The sequence below is a fragment of the Alnus glutinosa genome, chromosome 1 (assembly GCF_958979055.1).
Source record: "Alnus glutinosa chromosome 1, dhAlnGlut1.1, whole genome shotgun sequence".
Classification (NCBI taxonomy): Eukaryota; Viridiplantae; Streptophyta; class Magnoliopsida; order Fagales; family Betulaceae; genus Alnus; species Alnus glutinosa.
Window position 1 is genome coordinate 37,060,786 of NC_084886.1, and position 18,538 is coordinate 37,079,323.

At 36.2% G+C, this 18,538-nt stretch overlaps 1 protein-coding gene across 1 annotated transcript; it reads left to right on the forward strand.

The window, feature by feature from the left end:
• Positions 1 to 4,880: 4,880 nt before the first annotated feature.
• On the forward strand, positions 4,881 to 16,825 carry LOC133879847 (FIP1[V]-like protein). Its single transcript, XM_062318628.1, has 10 exons — positions 4,881 to 5,466; positions 5,898 to 6,100; positions 6,582 to 6,708; positions 6,981 to 7,049; positions 7,151 to 7,282; positions 7,399 to 7,497; positions 7,575 to 7,774; positions 9,055 to 10,894; positions 14,685 to 15,378; positions 15,905 to 16,825. Exons 1-9 carry the CDS (start codon positions 4,975 to 4,977, stop codon positions 15,237 to 15,239), a joined length of 3,717 nt encoding a protein of 1,238 aa, XP_062174612.1. The 5' UTR covers positions 4,881 to 4,974; the 3' UTR covers positions 15,240 to 15,378; positions 15,905 to 16,825.
• The last annotated feature ends 1,713 nt before the right edge of the window (positions 16,826 to 18,538 follow it).

The following is an 18,538-nucleotide window of genomic DNA, read 5'->3' on the forward strand; positions in this document are numbered from 1 at the left end:
CCATTCAACCAAACTTGGAACAAGACTTGCTGGAATACATTTTTTTTGTGCATTTAGTGTCCCGTTCGAACAAGAATCCTCCCAGTTCGAATGAAGCACTGAAAAATGGGTTTTTTTTGTTAACTTTTTAGGCAAAACTCTTATGTTATTACTCTCTATTGTTTTTTAATTCATATCAACTATCATAAACCACTCTAATTATCTTCTTGGGAGTTACACCCATCCTCCAACCGTTTGCGGAAACCAACCGAAGGAGAAAACCCAAATCCAAACCAAAATCCACAGCAATCATAATCAAAATTCACAACTTAAACATCAAGACATTTTGCTAGGATTGAACACTTACACATCGAATTCACGTTTGGACACCGAGAAACATAGGGACCAAACGTGAAGCACGCAAGATTTGGTTCGAGGTCCCAGCTCCGTGCGCTTTCCATAGCACCACGATGGCGGCCCAACCACCATACAGTCGTACCACGCACTGCCAGAATAGCCCTCTCTGTCTCTCATTGATTCTCTCTCTCTCTCTCTCTCTCTCTCTCTATATATATATATATATATATATATATATATATATCATGCTCTCTCTTAGTTTCGTCTGGTGAAGTAACGAAATGGGGAAGGGGATGAGTTTCAAAGAAGTTGAAATAGGGGAGGCAATTTTCTGCTTGTGACCTAACTAGAGGAGAGAGAAACAGATTTAAGCGAAAAGAAGAGAGAGTGAGAAGTTTACCTTGAGCGATTGAGAGAGAGAGAGAGAGAGAGAGAGAGAGAGAGAGAGAGAGAGAGAGAGAGGCGGAGAGGCAGACTTCATCTACTGATAGACAGAAAGGCGGAAGAGGCAGAGAAATGTGGATGGAAAAGAAAACATTGCAAGAAAAGTATTGGAGAAAGAGAGGGAGAGAGAAATAATGAATAAAGAGATCCATTTGTAAAGAGTGTCACGCCACGTGCAGCGTGACACTGTTCTCAAAAGGAACAAAAATGCATTTTGTAATTTGAATAGCTAATCGGATGGGTGGGATTTTGAAGGATTTGCTTAGCCATTTTAACTAAAAGGAAGAAATGCATAAGCCATTAGGAGTTCTATAAGGCTAGCAACAAGACATAAATGACTTTAAAATTTTTCAATAAGGCAAATTTGCTCTTCGTTGTTGCCTCTAAAACAATTAAAGAAGTATACCATGTGAAAATTATATAACACCAAGAACCCACCCAAAAGCTAAAATTTTGTTAGAGTAAAAGTTACAACATGGGTTGGGTTCATTCATTACATGGGGTTATATTTACATATATTGATGCAATTAAATTACACCAATTCAAAAAATTCAACAGCAAAGAAAGAAAACAAAGCAATTACTACAAGCTATTACGACACAGGAAAGGTATAGGGAGAGAACATAAATGGGTACCAAATTGGACAGGAAAATCGAAGAGGCAGCGAATATTGAGGGAAATGTGAGAGATGAACTCTCGGTTCTCCAAATTCGCTTGCACTTCTATCCTGACATTCGCTATGTTTGTGAGCCTTCCAGACCTTGCCATTCCTTTTTGGCTCAAGTTGTTGTTGTTGTGATTTTTTTTTTTTGTAATGAAGGATATTTTTGTTATTTGGAGGACATTGATAATGAAGTGGTAGTCTGAGAAAGTATGTGTACTTTTTCCAATAATAATATTTTGCTCTTTGGATACATACATTTACGTAATAATTAGATCATTATTTAATTATATTTTATTTTGATAAGTTATTTAAAGGCAATTTGTGAAAAGTGAAAATATGGGAATCAATGACTTTTCCCCAACAAAGATTGTGATTTTTTATTTATTTTTTATTTTTTAATGAAGCGATATTTGTTAGAATATTAATTTAAATAATTAAGTTTCTCATTTTGTTAGTTTAAAGTTTTAAAATAAATATTGATTTAAAATGATATCAGATTAGAGGTGAGGAGTTTGACTTCTAACTCTACAATGTTAAACCTCATTTGTTGAAGAGAATTTATGCCTACACTTGAAGTGATGAGTTAATGGTATTCAATTGGGCAAAGATTTATTTCAACTCATTCTGTAAATTAAAATGCCATGTGTCCGTGAGAAGTAGATGATTTTTTAATTGAAATAACAAAGTTGGAAGAAATTTTACTAAAAATACAAGTACTTCTCGCATGCTATTTAAAAAGCATGTGTTTCTCACATTTAAATGGACACATGACATTTTTATAAACTAGGTTAGAGAAAGTTTAAAACTCTGTCCTATTCAATATTTCATTTTAGCTTTGACTAATTTCTAAATACATGCAATCTCTATTTTTTGCACAAGGATCCTTTCCATGTCAAATAAAATAGATAGTGTTAGCCATATGGCTTCAATATCCAAGTTTTGTTGCAAATATTTTGATGAAAACAAATTCTATCTATTTCTCTAATGTACTTACTTCAAGAATGACAGTTGCAAGAAACATTCCCACACGTATTCTCATAGGACTGTAATTCAAAGCAAGAAGCTAATTGTAAAGCAATGAAGAACTCGATGTTGAAGAATCTATGTAAGAGTTAGGATATTATTGTAAAGCTCTTTTATGTTTGATCTCTTGAGGCTCTTTGCTCTCGAATGACCTTAGGATCCTTCATGCATTTCATACAAGAGTTTTTGAGATAATAGATACAAGGGTGCATTGGACTCACATTTCATAAATATTTGGCTAAGTGTGAAAAATGATTTTTCTCTAAATTAGTATTTTACAAAAAAAAAAAAAAAACAATTTACGGGTTTTTGTTCCTTAGACATTAAATAGCCAAATACGATTTTATGAGATTTTGTTATAAAGTTTACATTGGTGAATCATTTGTAAATAAATTGTTGGAAATTGTATTTTGTAGTAAAACTGGATTTTGACATTTTGATTAAGTGGGAATTTGTTTTTCTACTATTTTTCATTGAATCCAAACATGGGGTAATTCCGTATTTACATTGTAAAGTAAATGAAGTAAAAGAATTCGTACTTAAATGTTTTCAATGGAAATAAGGCTACTGATCTGGACCAAGTTCCTAAATGTCTCCCTAAAGTTATGAGGCTATATTGCAAACAACTATATTTCAAATGGCTGTATTTCAAACGACTATATTCTTGATATAAGCTATAAGTATATTCATGGAGCTCTTGTTGTATATAAAACTTACACTTCCAAATTCAAGCATTCAAGTGATCTCCTACATTTATCTTCCTTTGAGCATTTTGTAGTTCAAATCATTCAAGAGTTATAGTGGAGAGTTATTGCTGTGTGAGCTTTATTTCTATATCTTTCTTAAAAATGAGAATTGTTGTTGTGGGAGAAATCTCAAATCCTATTCACAATCAATTGTATAAAAAGGGTTACTGTAACCCTTGTGAGGTGAGAATGAGATCCACCTCTTCAAAAAGAAAGGTGTGCTATTGCTGTGTAAATGTTTAAACTCCATGTGCAAGGAGTTTGGTTTAATGCATTGAAATCTCAAGTGGTGTGCTTAAGGAGTGGGCGTAAGTCAGGGAGACTGAACCACGATAAATCGCCGAGTTTGAATATCTCATTATCTCATTATTATTGTGCTCATATTTATATTCTCTGCATTATACTGCATCTTATATTGCTTTAAGTTTTTTATCTGATATAATTTTTATTAAAGTAAAGTTTGCCATCAACCCTATTCACTCCCCTCTAGAGTTGATTATCTGGGCAACAAATAACATCAATTTCATGGTTATGATTTAAAATAGATGCATTTAACAGTGTACATGATTTTATATTATTTAATTTTTTGAGAAAGTACACATACTCCATTAAACTACATTAAATGTCAATGTCCCCCAATGACAAAAATATCATTCATATTTTTTTTTTTTAAAAAAAATTGAAATATAACAAAAAAAAAACTAAAATTAAAAAAAATCTAAAAAAAACTATTATTATTTTTTAAAATGAAAAAACCAAGGGGGTCATTTTATTTTTATTTTTATTTTAGTTTTAGCTATTATTTTGAACTTATAAGGATATTTTTGTTTTATTTAAAATTTTTTAAGGTTAATTTTGTCTTTTTGCAGGCCTCGAGGACATTAGCATTGTTTTGGTAGTTTAGAAGGATATTGACACGATTGGTAATTTAGACATCGACAATGAAGTGATAGTTTGAGTAATATATTTATATTTTTTCTTAATTTTTTTAAAAAACATGTTAACATTTTTCGTATCCACTGCTAGATGCATTAACTATAAACCCTACTATAAAATAGGATCCTATTCCCTATTTTTCATACCCAAGTTATAAGAAAAATGCTACACTTTTCAAAATTTCTGTCTCAAATTTGTTTCTTAAATGATGTGTCACAATCTAATAACATGTTGATACATTTTTTAAAATAATAAATTATATATGATTATGACACATCATTTAAAAAGTAAATTTGAAAGAGAGTTTTTGGAAATTACACCATTTGTCATCCTATAATTATCTATCACTGGCACCAAAGAGAAGTAGAATTTCGAATTATTGGACATTGAAATTTCCTACAAACTAATTTGTAGAAAATTTTATATAACCCACATATAAGATTGACATGTGTCCTTTAAATATGTGAAAAATATATGCTATTAAAACAATATGTGCTTCTTACATACTAATGGACACATGTCAATCTTATATGCAAATTGTATAAAATTTTTTACAAATCAATTTGTAGAAAGTTTCTCTCGAAAATTATACGATATGCAAGGTCGTTTGGGGTCCTTGTGGAGGCTTGATTGCCAGTTTAACCCAAAGCAAGGTCGTTTTGTCCCCGACGACCACATCCCTTTTTATAGGCCGAGCGATTGGGGTTTAACTCTCTCTTAGCTCACTCAGTGGCTGTGCTAGGGTTTAACATACAATAGGGTTTTTGATTCACAACCCCATAATTTTTTTTTGTTCGACTGAAATTTCTGGGGTTTTGGCGAGAAATGGAAGACTTAGACGACGACTTCGGTGATCTTTACGCTGACGTCGAATTTCAAGCGAGTTCAGCGACCAACTGCACTCCTTGGTTCGCCAAATCGTACGTAGAACGAATGGAAGTAGGAGGAGGAGGAGAAGATAATGACGTTACGGATTCGAAGAAACTCGATATGATTCACGACGATTCGGCTCAGAAACTAATGGGTTCCGAGGCGAATAGTGGTGAGGAGATGAATGTGGATAATGGAAGTGATAGTGAGGACGATCTGAACATAGTTTTGAACGACGAGGATTGTAAGAACTTTCCGATTGCGAGTGGTGGGAATGCGAGGAATGGAGGGGTTGTAGGAGGTGGTGGTCATGGTGAGGACGAGGATGATGATTTTGTTGTTGTTGGGGAGGGAAGTGGGGGGTCGGAGCCTAGTTCTAATGGGCATGGCGGTGAGAGAGGAAATGGGGCGAGGGGTGCGTATAACTCGCAGTATACACGATACAAGGTAGTGTCTTTTAGTGGAATTGGTATTTGAACTAAGTAATGTGAGATACGTAATTTAGACGTGTGTACGTAATTTTGGTTTGCTAGAGAAGTAAACTGTACTTTAAAGATCATAAATTGTGCAAATTTTGGTTAATCTATTACAATGTGGGAGTAGTGCTATGGTTGTTGCAACTATTTAGACCCATCTGCGTTTTGCTTTAATTATGAGAATTTTTTTTTTTCAAAATTTTTTCTATACCAGTATGATGTTAATTGGGATTGTAATGCAGATGATCATTCTTAATGTAATGATTTCCTATATCACATGATAGTCTATTTATGTTTTTCTCTCCATCTGTTGCTATGAGTAATAATATTTTTGTAACTGAGAGAGCTATTTGATGTTTAAATAGTTCAAGTTCAGTTTTTAATTGGAGGGCTATTGTGCAGTATATGAGACCTCATGGAGCAGCATTTCCAAGCAATATGAGAGGCAATGGACCTGTGGGAATGGCATCCTACTCTTCCATGTTGGCTAGAGGTAACAGGGATGATAGTCCTAGCACAAAAGCAGGTCAGGTTGTCCCTGTTCATGCTACAGCCAATTCGATTCCAGGTCAAAGTGGATATTGTTTCTCGCTTCCTTGGTATAGGTTAGTACTGATATGATGTTGGATCTACAGAAACCGTATTCTTTTATCATTCATTTGTGTCGCATGGAATGTTCCATGCACAGCAAATAGATAACAGATGTTTTATGAGAAATTTAAACTGTAGCGGATGGACTAAATGTCACATGAGGTTTGCTGTGACCCAAAGTCTATACTGGAATTACGGCAATGATGAATAGTGAAGGATGCTTGTATTGATGTGTTCTGCATAGCATTCAACAAATGAAGAGTTCATTTGAAGGTCACATGAAAATTGAACCGTTTCCTTTTCTTTTTTAATAGAAGAAGTTACGTGTAAATTCATCAATTTGAATGGCACTATCCAAGAAATGGCAACAATTTACACTCTTGAGTGGTGAAACTTGGAATATTTGATGTTATACAGGCCTTTACTCTTTTTGAACATTCATTTTAGCATGTTAGATATTGTCTTGATCAAAACCTGCCTTTTTCTTCCTTCCAGGACTATACTTGATGTAAATATTGATACATTTGAGGAAAAGCCGTGGAGGTTTCCTGAAGTAGATATAACAGATTTCTTCAATTTTGGTTTCAATGAAGATACTTGGAAAGAATACTGCAACTCTCTGGTAAATAACTTTAATTATATTCTTTGTATTCTGAAATCAATTCGTCTGATAGCATATATGTCTTGCCTGTTTGATAGATACCGAGGTAGGGCTTCTGGCTTTAAGTAATATATGCTTTCTGGCTGGTAGGACTTGATATTTCTAGGATTTCCTATGCAGTACTTCACTGCTGTGTTGTTGGTGGACTGTTCTTATGCCGACTAGTTTACATAGGTTGTCTGTTATATCCCCTGATCAATAGAATTTTTACAATGATATGAATTGCATTGCAGAAGCAATTTCAGCAACAAGCATTCATGCAGACTGGGATCCCTGTTTGTGGGTCGTTGAAAATCAACCAGGTAGCGATTTAAACTTTTTGGGTGACTTAATATTTCAGACCAAGTTGTGAAGATATATCTAGTATTGAGGTTTCTGCCATCACTTTCTTCCTTGGAAACAGGCTTGCGAAGCTAAATGTGAGTATGAGAAAGGATTTCGGGATACTGCAGTGGAGGGAAATCAAGTTGGATTGAGGAGGATAATTTCTCCTTCATCCAAATTTGTTGATAGCAGAGTGAGACAGTTGGAAATGGTATATTGAAATTGAAAAGTTGCTCTGCCCTTGCCCCCAAATTCTATATGTTGATTGAATTACGGTGCACCCAAGTTGTTTTTAGGGAATGACTCCTAATTGAATTTTTGTTGCAGCCACAAGGGAGAGCAATTCAGGTTGAAGATAGTGCTGGTGAACGCCAGCCATCTATGGATGTAAGGCGTTCACGTACTCGGGATTCAGATGTGATACAGGTTTACTCTCGGTTTCCTGATACTTATGTAGCAACCATCTTCCATTGTCTGAATACTTACAGCATGTTTGGGGGCAGATTACTGTGCAGGACCCCATTGAGGATTCCTCTGTTTCTGGAAAGGAGGAAGTGCACCATATAGCTAGCACTGTACATGCGGCATCTGATAATGGGAATTCTGATGCTGACAATAGCAGTGATATTTACTGTTCTGGTAATGCCAGTGGAGATGAACCATCTGTAAAATCTCAGGAAGGGAATGTCAGAAGATTAGACAGGTATTCTGTTCTGAAAATGAATTATATTTAGAAATTTATCTCCTGATGGTTTCATCTATGTTGTGAATTCTATTATACATGTCTCTTCTAGAAACGCATCTTTATAAATTTCTATATAGTTGTGTCTGCCTATGTTGAATGGGCTGTGGATAATACTGTCAATAGCTGACATTCTGGTTAGTTAAATTTAGCAATTATAAGATATTTTGGTCTTTGGACCTATCATGGTTTAATAATGTTGTAGGTTACCTAGATTTACCAATTTTAATCTCATGAATCACGGTGTGTAAGCCGATTATTTATTATATGCTTTACAAACTCTGTGGATATGCCATGCTGCTGCTTGATGCTTTATTCCTGACCAGATTATTAAGATAGCTGGTTCTCAATATGTTTATGTAAATGTTTAAAAGATGCACATTTAAGATAGATATCCTCATAGTCAGAAGTGGGTGTCAAGTCAACAAAAAAAGTGGCCCTGCTTGGAGGGGTTTCTCGTCATAAAAAAAGAGTTTAAAATTGCTCCGTAGCATTAATTTCAATTTTTACACCATTTTTTTTAACAGTTTCTGAGTTATGTTTCAATTTCATTGCTTCTGTGTTATTTGTATCGATTGTCACTCTTGGTCTTAAGTTCAAATGGTTTTAATAAGCATTCAGTATACTCTCATCATGTGAAGATGGGTGTCCTTGGATGTCAAACTTTTTTTTTTTACAACTTGTTTCTTTTTTCTGCTCCAAGCATTATTTGATAGATGTCAAACTGCCTTGTGTGATCTGCCTGGATAGATGTCAAGTCAACGAGTTCCCAACATTTAATTAAACAACAGAATAAATAAGGGATGCGGGCAGGATAAGGTTGAAAAATATGAGTCATATGACCGTGGTAGGGTTTTGCTGTGTTTGACTTGGCAGTGGTAGACCTGTTTCCCGCTGTTTCTTTTCCCTTTTTTTTCCGGATACTTCATTGGTGTCAAGCCTATGAACTTGAGCCAAAAGCAATAACTGCTTTCATTTGTCATTCCTCGTCTTCTTTGGTTATTTTCGCTTGAACTGTCTCCAAGTAGGTAGGACAAGGCATGTCAAATTATGACTAGTTATTTGGTGCTGATTCTCATCAGCTTATCATTTCTGTTAGTATTTTTTATGTTTCTTGCAGATTGTCAGTTAAGGATGGTTAATAGATTCATTTACTGTCGTGAGCCTCATTTCATATTTACAGACTTTTTTCCTCCCCTGAAGCCACTGATTGGATGATTATCTTTGCCTTCTATGATCAGGTGTTCCCAGCTGACAACTGCGTATAATCCAATGAATCTCGACGCTGATAAACACAAAAATGAAAAGATCCCTGTTGTAAATGTACATCACTATCAAAAGGGGAAGGTTTACCCTTCAGAAGGAGTCACTGAAGGAATGGAAACAGTAAATAAAACAGACAGAGGTATTAGCACAAATTCCTTCAGTGGAGATCCTTTCATGGAGGAAACAGAATTATCACTAGGCGATCATGGTCAGCTTAGCCTGGATTCATCTTGCTATGGAAGTGATTGTGAAGCATCCAGAGACAGTGTTTGTGCTGATTCAGAGAGGGCTTATAGTCCTTTAAAATGGCCATCACTGAATTCTAGTGCTGAATTGCTCGACTCTGTCCCATCATACCACAAGAACTTTAAAAGCAGCAGTGCCTCAAAATCGGGTGATATAAAGTTAAGAAATAAAGGTTCCACTCGAGAGGAACAGGTGGTGCATTGTAGTAGGAGAGGCAATGATGTTGCTAAACCAAAGATTCATACTCAGGATAATGATGATGCCTCCCACATGTGGGATGCAGAGGACCTAGGAGACACGGATCACTCATTGGCTAAATGTGGCAGACAAAAGGAAAGGAAGCAAGGTTTTGAATGTAGAGACACAGAAGATCTCTCGTATCATAGGGAAAAAGAGTTTTCCAGCTGTAATGGCGGTGAAAGGTTTGCTGACAATGATGTGCGGACAGCTTACAGAAAACATCCTTATAGGAAAGGTGATCACAACCTCAGAGGTGAGATGGATTCATATGCCAGAAAAAAATGGGATGAAAAGGAGTATTTAAATGAACAAAGAAGTCCTAGAGTAGATGATGAAGAGAGAGATAGAGATTGGTATCGTCGTGGAGGAGGATTCTCTACTGATTACTTGAGTCGTTTCACTTATGGGGAGTCAAGGCAGTTGAATTCAAGGAATTCCTCCTGCAGTATTGAAGAAAGGGATACTCGGTGGAGTAGGAAGCATAGCAAACTCCAACTTAGGAAGAGAACCAACCATGATGCTCGTTGGCTTGATTATAAACATGAAGACAACTTTGTGCCAGGAAAACATGGAAGACCTGCTTCATTTCTTGAAAGGAACCTGGATTTTTTGGATGAAAAATCCGAAAGAAAGTTACCATATATTGGGAGAGAATTGAAAAACTCTGGCAGAAGGGATAGATATGGTGATAGTCCCCCTTTAGATTTGGATAACCCTTGGTCTCGGGAAATTGAAGATGAGTATCGAAGACAGATGGATAATCGGTCTTTGAACTCTTCGTTTTACAGGGAATCCTATATAGCTGGAGGATGTCAGCATGATACTATGTCACCAAGAAATGATGTGTATGACTCGAGATTGACTGAAAGATATGGGGGACGTAGGAGACAAATATTTTCTGGGAAAGTTAGAGACACCGGTTGGCTTGATAGTCATAATGATGGCAATGACTTTGAAGATTGTATCGTATATCCTGATGATCAAGACCATCTCGATCAGAGAAGATATAGCTTTCGATCTAGATTCCTGCAATGGTCTGAGGATGAATTAATCTTAAGGCATCGGGGTGATAAATTGTATGTGGAAGAGGCATCCCTTTCCTATAAGAAAACTACAGGTCACGATAGGGTTTGTGCAAGATATGGATCTGCACATGATGGTAGGCTTAGTGATGAAATGCAAGTACAGCAGCAGAGACTCAAAATGATTAAAGAAGGAAGTAGCACCTACTGTATTAATAGAAGTTCTAAGATTATAAATAGAGAAAAGCATGAACAAGCAGTGCTGAGGTGCAGGGATTCAGTTGACTCGGTTGTTGGGGAAGGAAAGGTAAAGTTGGGGAAACATAGGTCAAAACCTTGTATCACCGTGCTTGTATATACCAGTGCTCCACATATGTTGGGCAAGTCTTGTTTATTCTGGTTAATGCTATCCCATTGCTTGTTCACTCTTACCTTTTTTCCCCCTCTTTTAATATATCATATGTTACCTTCTTTTTCCCACATGATTTTGCATTGTGAAGCTTTTAATTATTTAAACCTGTGTCTTCATGTGCTCGAGTGTCAGCATCGCCAGACAGGGCAAAGCTTGCAAGCACCTCTGGTTTGGTGCCTGAGGCATGTAACAAAGCAAAACTGTTTCCCTTTAGTAAAAGACAATTATTAATGGGCAAAGTTTTCCTCAAACGCAATCTATTAAATTGATATGTGTTCAAATTGCATTTGATTCTTACTTGTATTTTTAATTTTGCATGCATTTTTAATAGAGTATGTGATTCTCACATACATTTTGGACATATGTCAATTTAATAGGCTGGGTTGGAAAATTTCCTCCAACCTAGTTTGAAGGAAAACTTTTGTCAATTATTATTTGTCTTTTTGACATTTGCTTTTTGCAATAGGAATCCTATATTTTTCTGGTCATGGCGGTGGTCTTTCACCTTCTCTATAGAACTTTCATACCCTGTTGATTCAAACTCTGGAGAACTTAAACACTACCTAAGACTCAGAAGTGAACAATTTCTACTTAAGCTCACACACTCATGCATACACAGACATACACAGAGACCAAAATGCTCCACTCACTGTATTTTGATTGTCCACTTCTATACTTATTTACCAACTGAATGTAAGATGTATTTTGATATCCGTGATTCTTAACCGTAGGATAAGGTGAGTTATTCATGTTTGAGGAAAAATACTGGTGGTTATATAATTTTCAATTCTTATGCTACACTACTTATATTATTGCAATTTTATAATTGAAAGTTTATTCTGATATCTGCCCCCTATTTGCAAAAACTGCCACTAATCTTGTGTACTCATTTCTTTTAGGTAGATGAAGAGCACCTTTTTAGAAATTGCTCTTATGTGTATACTTTTGTGTTTTCTTTTTCAGTAATTTTTGGAACCTAGGTTTTCAGGAATCTGAGATGATTTTCAATCGATATATGGCAGTCCATCTTAAATTTATGCACCATGCCCACATGAGGCATATAGTGGAAACAGATTTGAATTACTGGGGGCCTTGGTGTGGTGTTGCTTGTATTCATGTTCGAGGTGAGGGATATAATGTATTTACCATTGCTAAAGATGTTTTAGCAGTGGTGCAGGAATCGCATTTATGACGGAATGGTGGAATCGAGGGAATATGATCCTCTCCATTTCATGGTCAGGATTTAAAGTTAGTGCATATAATGATGTATATGAAGTTAATGTTAACATATCTTTTTTTAAAAAATAAATTATATGAAATCATATACACCGTCAAATGCACTAACTTTAATTTTTTTTTTTAATAGGTAATAAAAGAAATAGTATTAAAAAAGTATAAAGGCACCCCTAAGCATACATGCAGTATACAAGGACACCAAAACAAAAGAAAAACAGAAAACAAAGGAAGAACATCTGAAAAACCCAAAAGATAGAAGAAATGTTATATTAATCCTCCAACCTCTTGCCTCTAACTCGGCTAGAACCCACACCCCTATCATCGAAATTGATCGAGCATTCTAGATTTTTGACCTCTACTTTATTTATTTTTTTTTTTTTTTAGGAGCAGAAACAGAGTGCTACCCCTCATCAACTAAAGTCAAGAAATTCAGAAAACCCTTCTCAGTACCCTGGAAAGAAATTCCCATTGTGCGAAAACACGACCTAGCATCTTGCACTACCCTGGGGTATACAACAACCCCTCCCTCAGGATCATCCCCCTTCGAAGATTCTCCTACCTCGAAGACCCAAAGAAATTGCTAGTCCCTCTAAGACATACCAGGTAAAAACTAGGGAGAATACCCATACACCTAGGAGAATGAATTTGGTGGAAACAAAACCCATTGAAAAGGGGAAGGGAACCCCCCCACGCCAAACGGATACGAAAAGGCAGGTCCAACACCACCAGACGAGGGCTGGTCAACCGAAGCCCCTCCCCCACCTAGCGCCATCGAGGGCCGGTCCATGGCCCGGATAGGGGGCTGAGAAGGAACATCCAAAGACTGCGCTATCGGAACATTGATCGCCGTCACAGCCTCAGCAATTAGAGAAGTGTCTACCTGTGCTACACTACCTTTCTTCTCAAGTAATATCTCTACACCTGCTTGGAATCTGATGGGTAGATGGGAGCCCCGCAATCCGACATCACCGGACAAGACAAGCAAAGCATTTCACCCCAACTTTAAATCCTGACCCAACTAAACCTAGTTAATGACCTTGCTACATTGACACTTCAATGTGTAAATCGTTAGTGTCAGACACGAGAAAACGTGGGTATGGTAACGTATTGTGTTTGGTTGCGCATGCTGTCTGGGACATACCTAATTAGCATGTGTGGTCAAAGGGAAAAGTAAAAAATGTTCCTAGTTTCTGGAATATTGGTTGAATATAATCTAAATCTTATCCTATATTACATGTACATAATAAATAATTCAAGTTTGCACCTATACACATTCCTCAGCTCTCAAAACAAAAACTTCTCCAAAGATAGAAAATGTTATGTTTAGTTGATGTAATCAAATGGATTCTCCATATTGTACCTTAATCGTACTACTTATTTCGTATGCTCCATAAAACCTTGTTACCATAGATATTTGACAATGTTCTCAGTTCTTGTTGAAAAGTACTAGTTGCTGTACTAACAATAACTTTTTGCCATACAATTCTTACTGTTAGCTTTTTCTGTTCTCTTATGATTACTTTCTATTCCTCCTCTCATTCCCATCCATACGAGGAAGTGATTTACTCCTTGCCACTTTTGTAGAGGATCCCTCTTAGTGTGCTATATTTGCTTGTTTACCATATTTGTCCTAGCAGTCAATGCTGATGAAGAAATGTTAATTGTCTATTTTGTTATAATGATGTTATACTTTTTTTTCGCATAATTCAGAGCTTGGCTAGGGAGATATCACTTAGGCTTTTGTTTTAACGTTTGGGCCTTATTTTTATTATTTTCTTGTTGATTGTTTTGTTCTTTTATTTTTCTGTGGGAGGGGGGTTACTCCTGCATATTACCAGTAATTCTATTCGATCATTGTAGTTTTCCAAGTAATTATCAAAGCTTCAAAGAATTATTATAGTTCAACAAGATATAAGCTCTGCTGTGGGAAATTGATAGACAGTTATGACTTTATGTTGTCATGGTTTCTTCGGTGCGTCTTCAAAGATTTTGATGGGGAATGGAACAGCCTGTTGAATTATTTTGAATATCTGATTATTGGTCAACCATTATATGAAAATGATGAGTGTAATGATTGAACCTTAGGAACTGGTTTTAATTAAGTTTTACTGTAGAAATGTAGTTGGTGCCAGTTACAACTCTGAAATGCTTGTTAATACAGCTTTATAGGGGCTTGCAGGCAGATTTAATTTTCAATGCTATCCTGAAAAGACAAAAGCTAGTATGTGGTTTCATTGGAAAGAGTTTCATATGACAAACTATATAATTTAATGGTCTTAAAATTTGTGTCGAGTCCTCTTGCTCTGTTTCATTTTATTTCTGCACAATGTTTTAATGGTGCATTCTACTGCATGTCTCAAAATATCTCTGCTCATATCTACACAGTGAGATTAATCTCTTAAAGTGTTCAAAATTGTGTGACGTTCCCTTGTATCAATATCCTCTGCAGTCCCCCAGAAGACGTTCCAAAAGAGGAAGTTTGATGAGCTATGGTAGGTCTGGAAACATGGGTCAGAAGATTGGTAAGAAGCGGGCAGCTTTTATGGATTCTAATGAACCTCAGATGGAGAAGCCTGTCCAATCCGACATCCCAAACACTGAGAGCAGCCAAAACAATGCAAAATGTCTTGACAAGTTTCCCGTAACTGAACATAATGAAGATTTGGATATTGAGGAGGGTCAGATAGTAACAGAAGAGCCGAATGCAGAGGACTCCTTCAGAAGGAGAGGTGTTTCTCAAGATGCAGCATTGACCTGCAATGTGAAGAAGAGAATAATTAGCAGTGAAAATGGTTCCAATGGGAATAAGGTTATTGTGGGTTATGACAACCAACGGATTCTTGAGACATTAGCAAAGATGGAGAAGCGAAGGGAACGCTTTAAGGAGCCCATTGCTCTGAAAGAACCAGGCAAGAGTCTCAAGCCTGAGGTTGATTTGATAGTTGACACATATGAAACTAAGCAACAAAGGCCAGCCCGAAAGAGGCGGTGGGGTGGTAGTTAGGTTCTTAAAAGTTACAGTTAGCTTCGAATTTTGTTGTTAGGTTCTTAAAGTCTCAGCATGAAGTCTTCCTTACAAGACTTAAATTGGATTTGAAGCAGGCCAATAGGAATAAGCAACTCTGTAATTGACATATGTTCAGGTCAGTGTTTTGTTTTTTTGTTTTTTGTTTTTTGTTTTTTTTTTTTCCCTTAAAGAGGAAATGAGGTAGAAATAATATTGAGGAGCATTCAGTTTTTGCTATATGTAATAAAGTTTACTGGGTCAATAACTTTGGTGAAATGCATAGTTATAGGGTTGTTCAAACTCTGTTGTCAAAAGGGTTAACAGTTCTTTAATGTTGTTCATAACAATATAAAATTGGTTTTTGCCTGACCTTTTCTAAATGCTATAAGCAGTCATTGCTTTATGAACTTCTCTTGCTTGATTCTCACCTTCATATTTCAAATTTTATGTCACAATATGTAATTTGTGCTGATGAACTTGGTGCTAGCCACGGCTGGAGTATTTGACGACAGACATGGTTCAATGCTATGTTTTGAATCTTTTGATGACTCGTTTCTTCAGTCACTTTACCATCTTTTGTTTCTGTTATCCTTACACTCCTTCCTGTGCTACATAAGGTTTTTATTAAAGGAGGCTTAACATAATTAGCTCCACTCCTGCAGATAATGGAGCTGATGGAATAAAATTCAAGAAGCAAGGGGTCTCATTTGTATGAGATGAGCTGTTGAGAAAAGGCTTGAGATTGAGAGATTCCGGCTCAAGCTGTCTTTTTGAAGGCTTCTCGATTGAATATTAGAAGCTGCAGATTTGTTTTTTGAGATTTGCGAGGTTTTATTTTTATTTTTTTTAAATAAGAAACAAAGAAAGCTAAGGAGGTGGGTCTTTCCACTGTCAAGCCAGATAGATAGTCGAAGAGGAGAAGATGTAGGAATGCTTCCCAAGGATTCACATTGTGGGCTCAGGTTGAAGAAGCAGGAATGGAGCGGAGAATGTCTGAAATAAACTCGGGGGTGGGGGGTGTGGCGCCTTCTAGTCTATCACATTCAAGATGAAATTATTTGGGTTCAAAGAGACTGCCATTTGGACAACTAGTAAGGCTGCTAGAGCGTTTCCGGAATTTCACTCACATGGAGGGGCGTTGCTTGGACGTTGCATGAATGATAGTGCCCGAGGAATCCCGGCAAACAGCCGCCAACATGTAGAAGTTATTGGGAAGGGTTTGAAAATGAGGAGAGAAATCTTTTTGACCTGATCGGCTAGCAAAATTGTATTTGTGATGAGATCTTCATGGATCACTTTGTTGCGAGTTAGACGACAGATAAGATCACAGGCAACAATGACAGATTTGAAAATGATTTGTGAGTTAAAACAGTCAATCTTACCATAAACTGGACAGACTAGAATTAGAAGATAACTTCTCAAAATTTGGAGGGTTAGAGACGTAGAAAGTGTCCCCTTTAAAGCAGGGATTACGATTTTTAATTGGACACGTATTTATTCATCTTGAGAATATGAAATTGAAGAAAAGAAAAAAAAGAAGAAGAAATCAATAAAGAGTTTCTTGTAAAGTATCAATTATCCGATGATTAAAAACTCTCTTAAAATAAAGGATTAAACACTTTTTTGGTTCCTGAGTTTTGAAAACTTTATTTTTTTGTCTCTAAGTTTTAATTTACATTACAGGTGATACTTTAGTTTTTGGAAATGACCAAATTAGTATCTCGGTTAACTTCTCCGTCCAAAAACTAACGGCCTGCCACGTCGCTGACACTTAGCACCACTAGAAAGTCGACACCTGTGCAGTTAGACACGTCAGCATCCACTTAATTTTCAAATCACCCAAACACCTCCACATCACATACCCACGCCATTTGTTTGTTTTAGGGGGAAAATATTTTCTGCAATTGAAACTTAAAACTGAAACTCAAATATTTGAAACAAAAAATTGAAATCATCTCATCGTTTATCTCAAAAAGAAATTGCCGAAGAGAAGATGATGGAAGAAGTGAAGAATCCTAATTCCAAAACCCCCTCCCGAACTTCCTCCCATTGAATCCACATAATCGGCCGACTCTCTCCCGAACTCTCTCCCATCGACTCCACAGAACCGGCTGGCCGGTGCTCCTTGATCATATCATATCCCATTTCGAGATATTTTGCCCATTTTTGTTTTTTAGAGGACTTGTTAGAAGTTTGTTTTGTGCAATATATATGGGTTGTGTATTGTGATTGTCGGTTGTTGGGCAAAGTGATGATGTTATAAAAACCGAAACTTTCGGTTGTTGTGAGTGAAAAAAAAAAGTAGGGTAGGGCCTGACCATCATCACGTGTTTTTGTCTTTTGTTGGGTAAAGAAAACCAACAACTAGTTTGGTTGGGTTGTTGCCAAACACATTGCATTTTAGAATGTGCTACTTTATTGCATGTCTTTATCTTTATTTGTTTACTATGTCTGCGGTTGCAAATCCAGAGAGAGGGTCCCAATTGATCAAAAAGGAAACAATAAAGTACAAAAAGCACTATTATTAAATTAGTTTCACCCTGCAACTAAGTGTCAAGACATAATAAAAGGATCTAATCCATAATATGTTCACCAACTGTGCACATCAAAACAGGCTCAACTTGGTAAAAACTAAAGATACACATTAATAGAACATTAAACTGGGAAATATTACACAACCTGTAATAATTACATTATTGGATTGTTGCCTTGGTGGAGGATTTGATAGGGACTCAGGGGAGCCAAAAAAAAAAAAACCGAGAACAGGGATAGACTGGACTTTTGTCAAGTTATGTTTTGATTTAAGATTCAAATTACCATTGGCTTTAGAAAGAAGAGAAGATTTTTTTTGAAAAGTTTTGTGATTTATTTGTTTGTAGTCTATATTTTACACATGGCTAGTTAGTATGAAGTTTGAAAGCTTCTTGGAATTTTGGTGATACCTAGTTAAGTGTAAAATGAACTTTTACATGGTAGTCTTTGTGCAACTTTCATTGCAAGAGACACATGCTTCATGCACCGAATGTGTGAACAGTTTTGAAATTTAGTTGAAAAAAATTAACTTGCGAATGAATTTGTAGTTAAGGGGTATTTTGTTATAGTTTATGTGATTCTACATGATTTATACCATATTCTTTAGGTCCTCTGCAGAGTTTGCATAGGTGGCATGTTAAGTCTTATTAAATGTCGAGATTAATTTTTGTACAAATTAAGTGTCAAGATTAATTCTTGACACTTATGGTCTGCCATTCAGTTTTGGATAATAAGAATGTTCACAACTAGTTTTTCCTAAACAT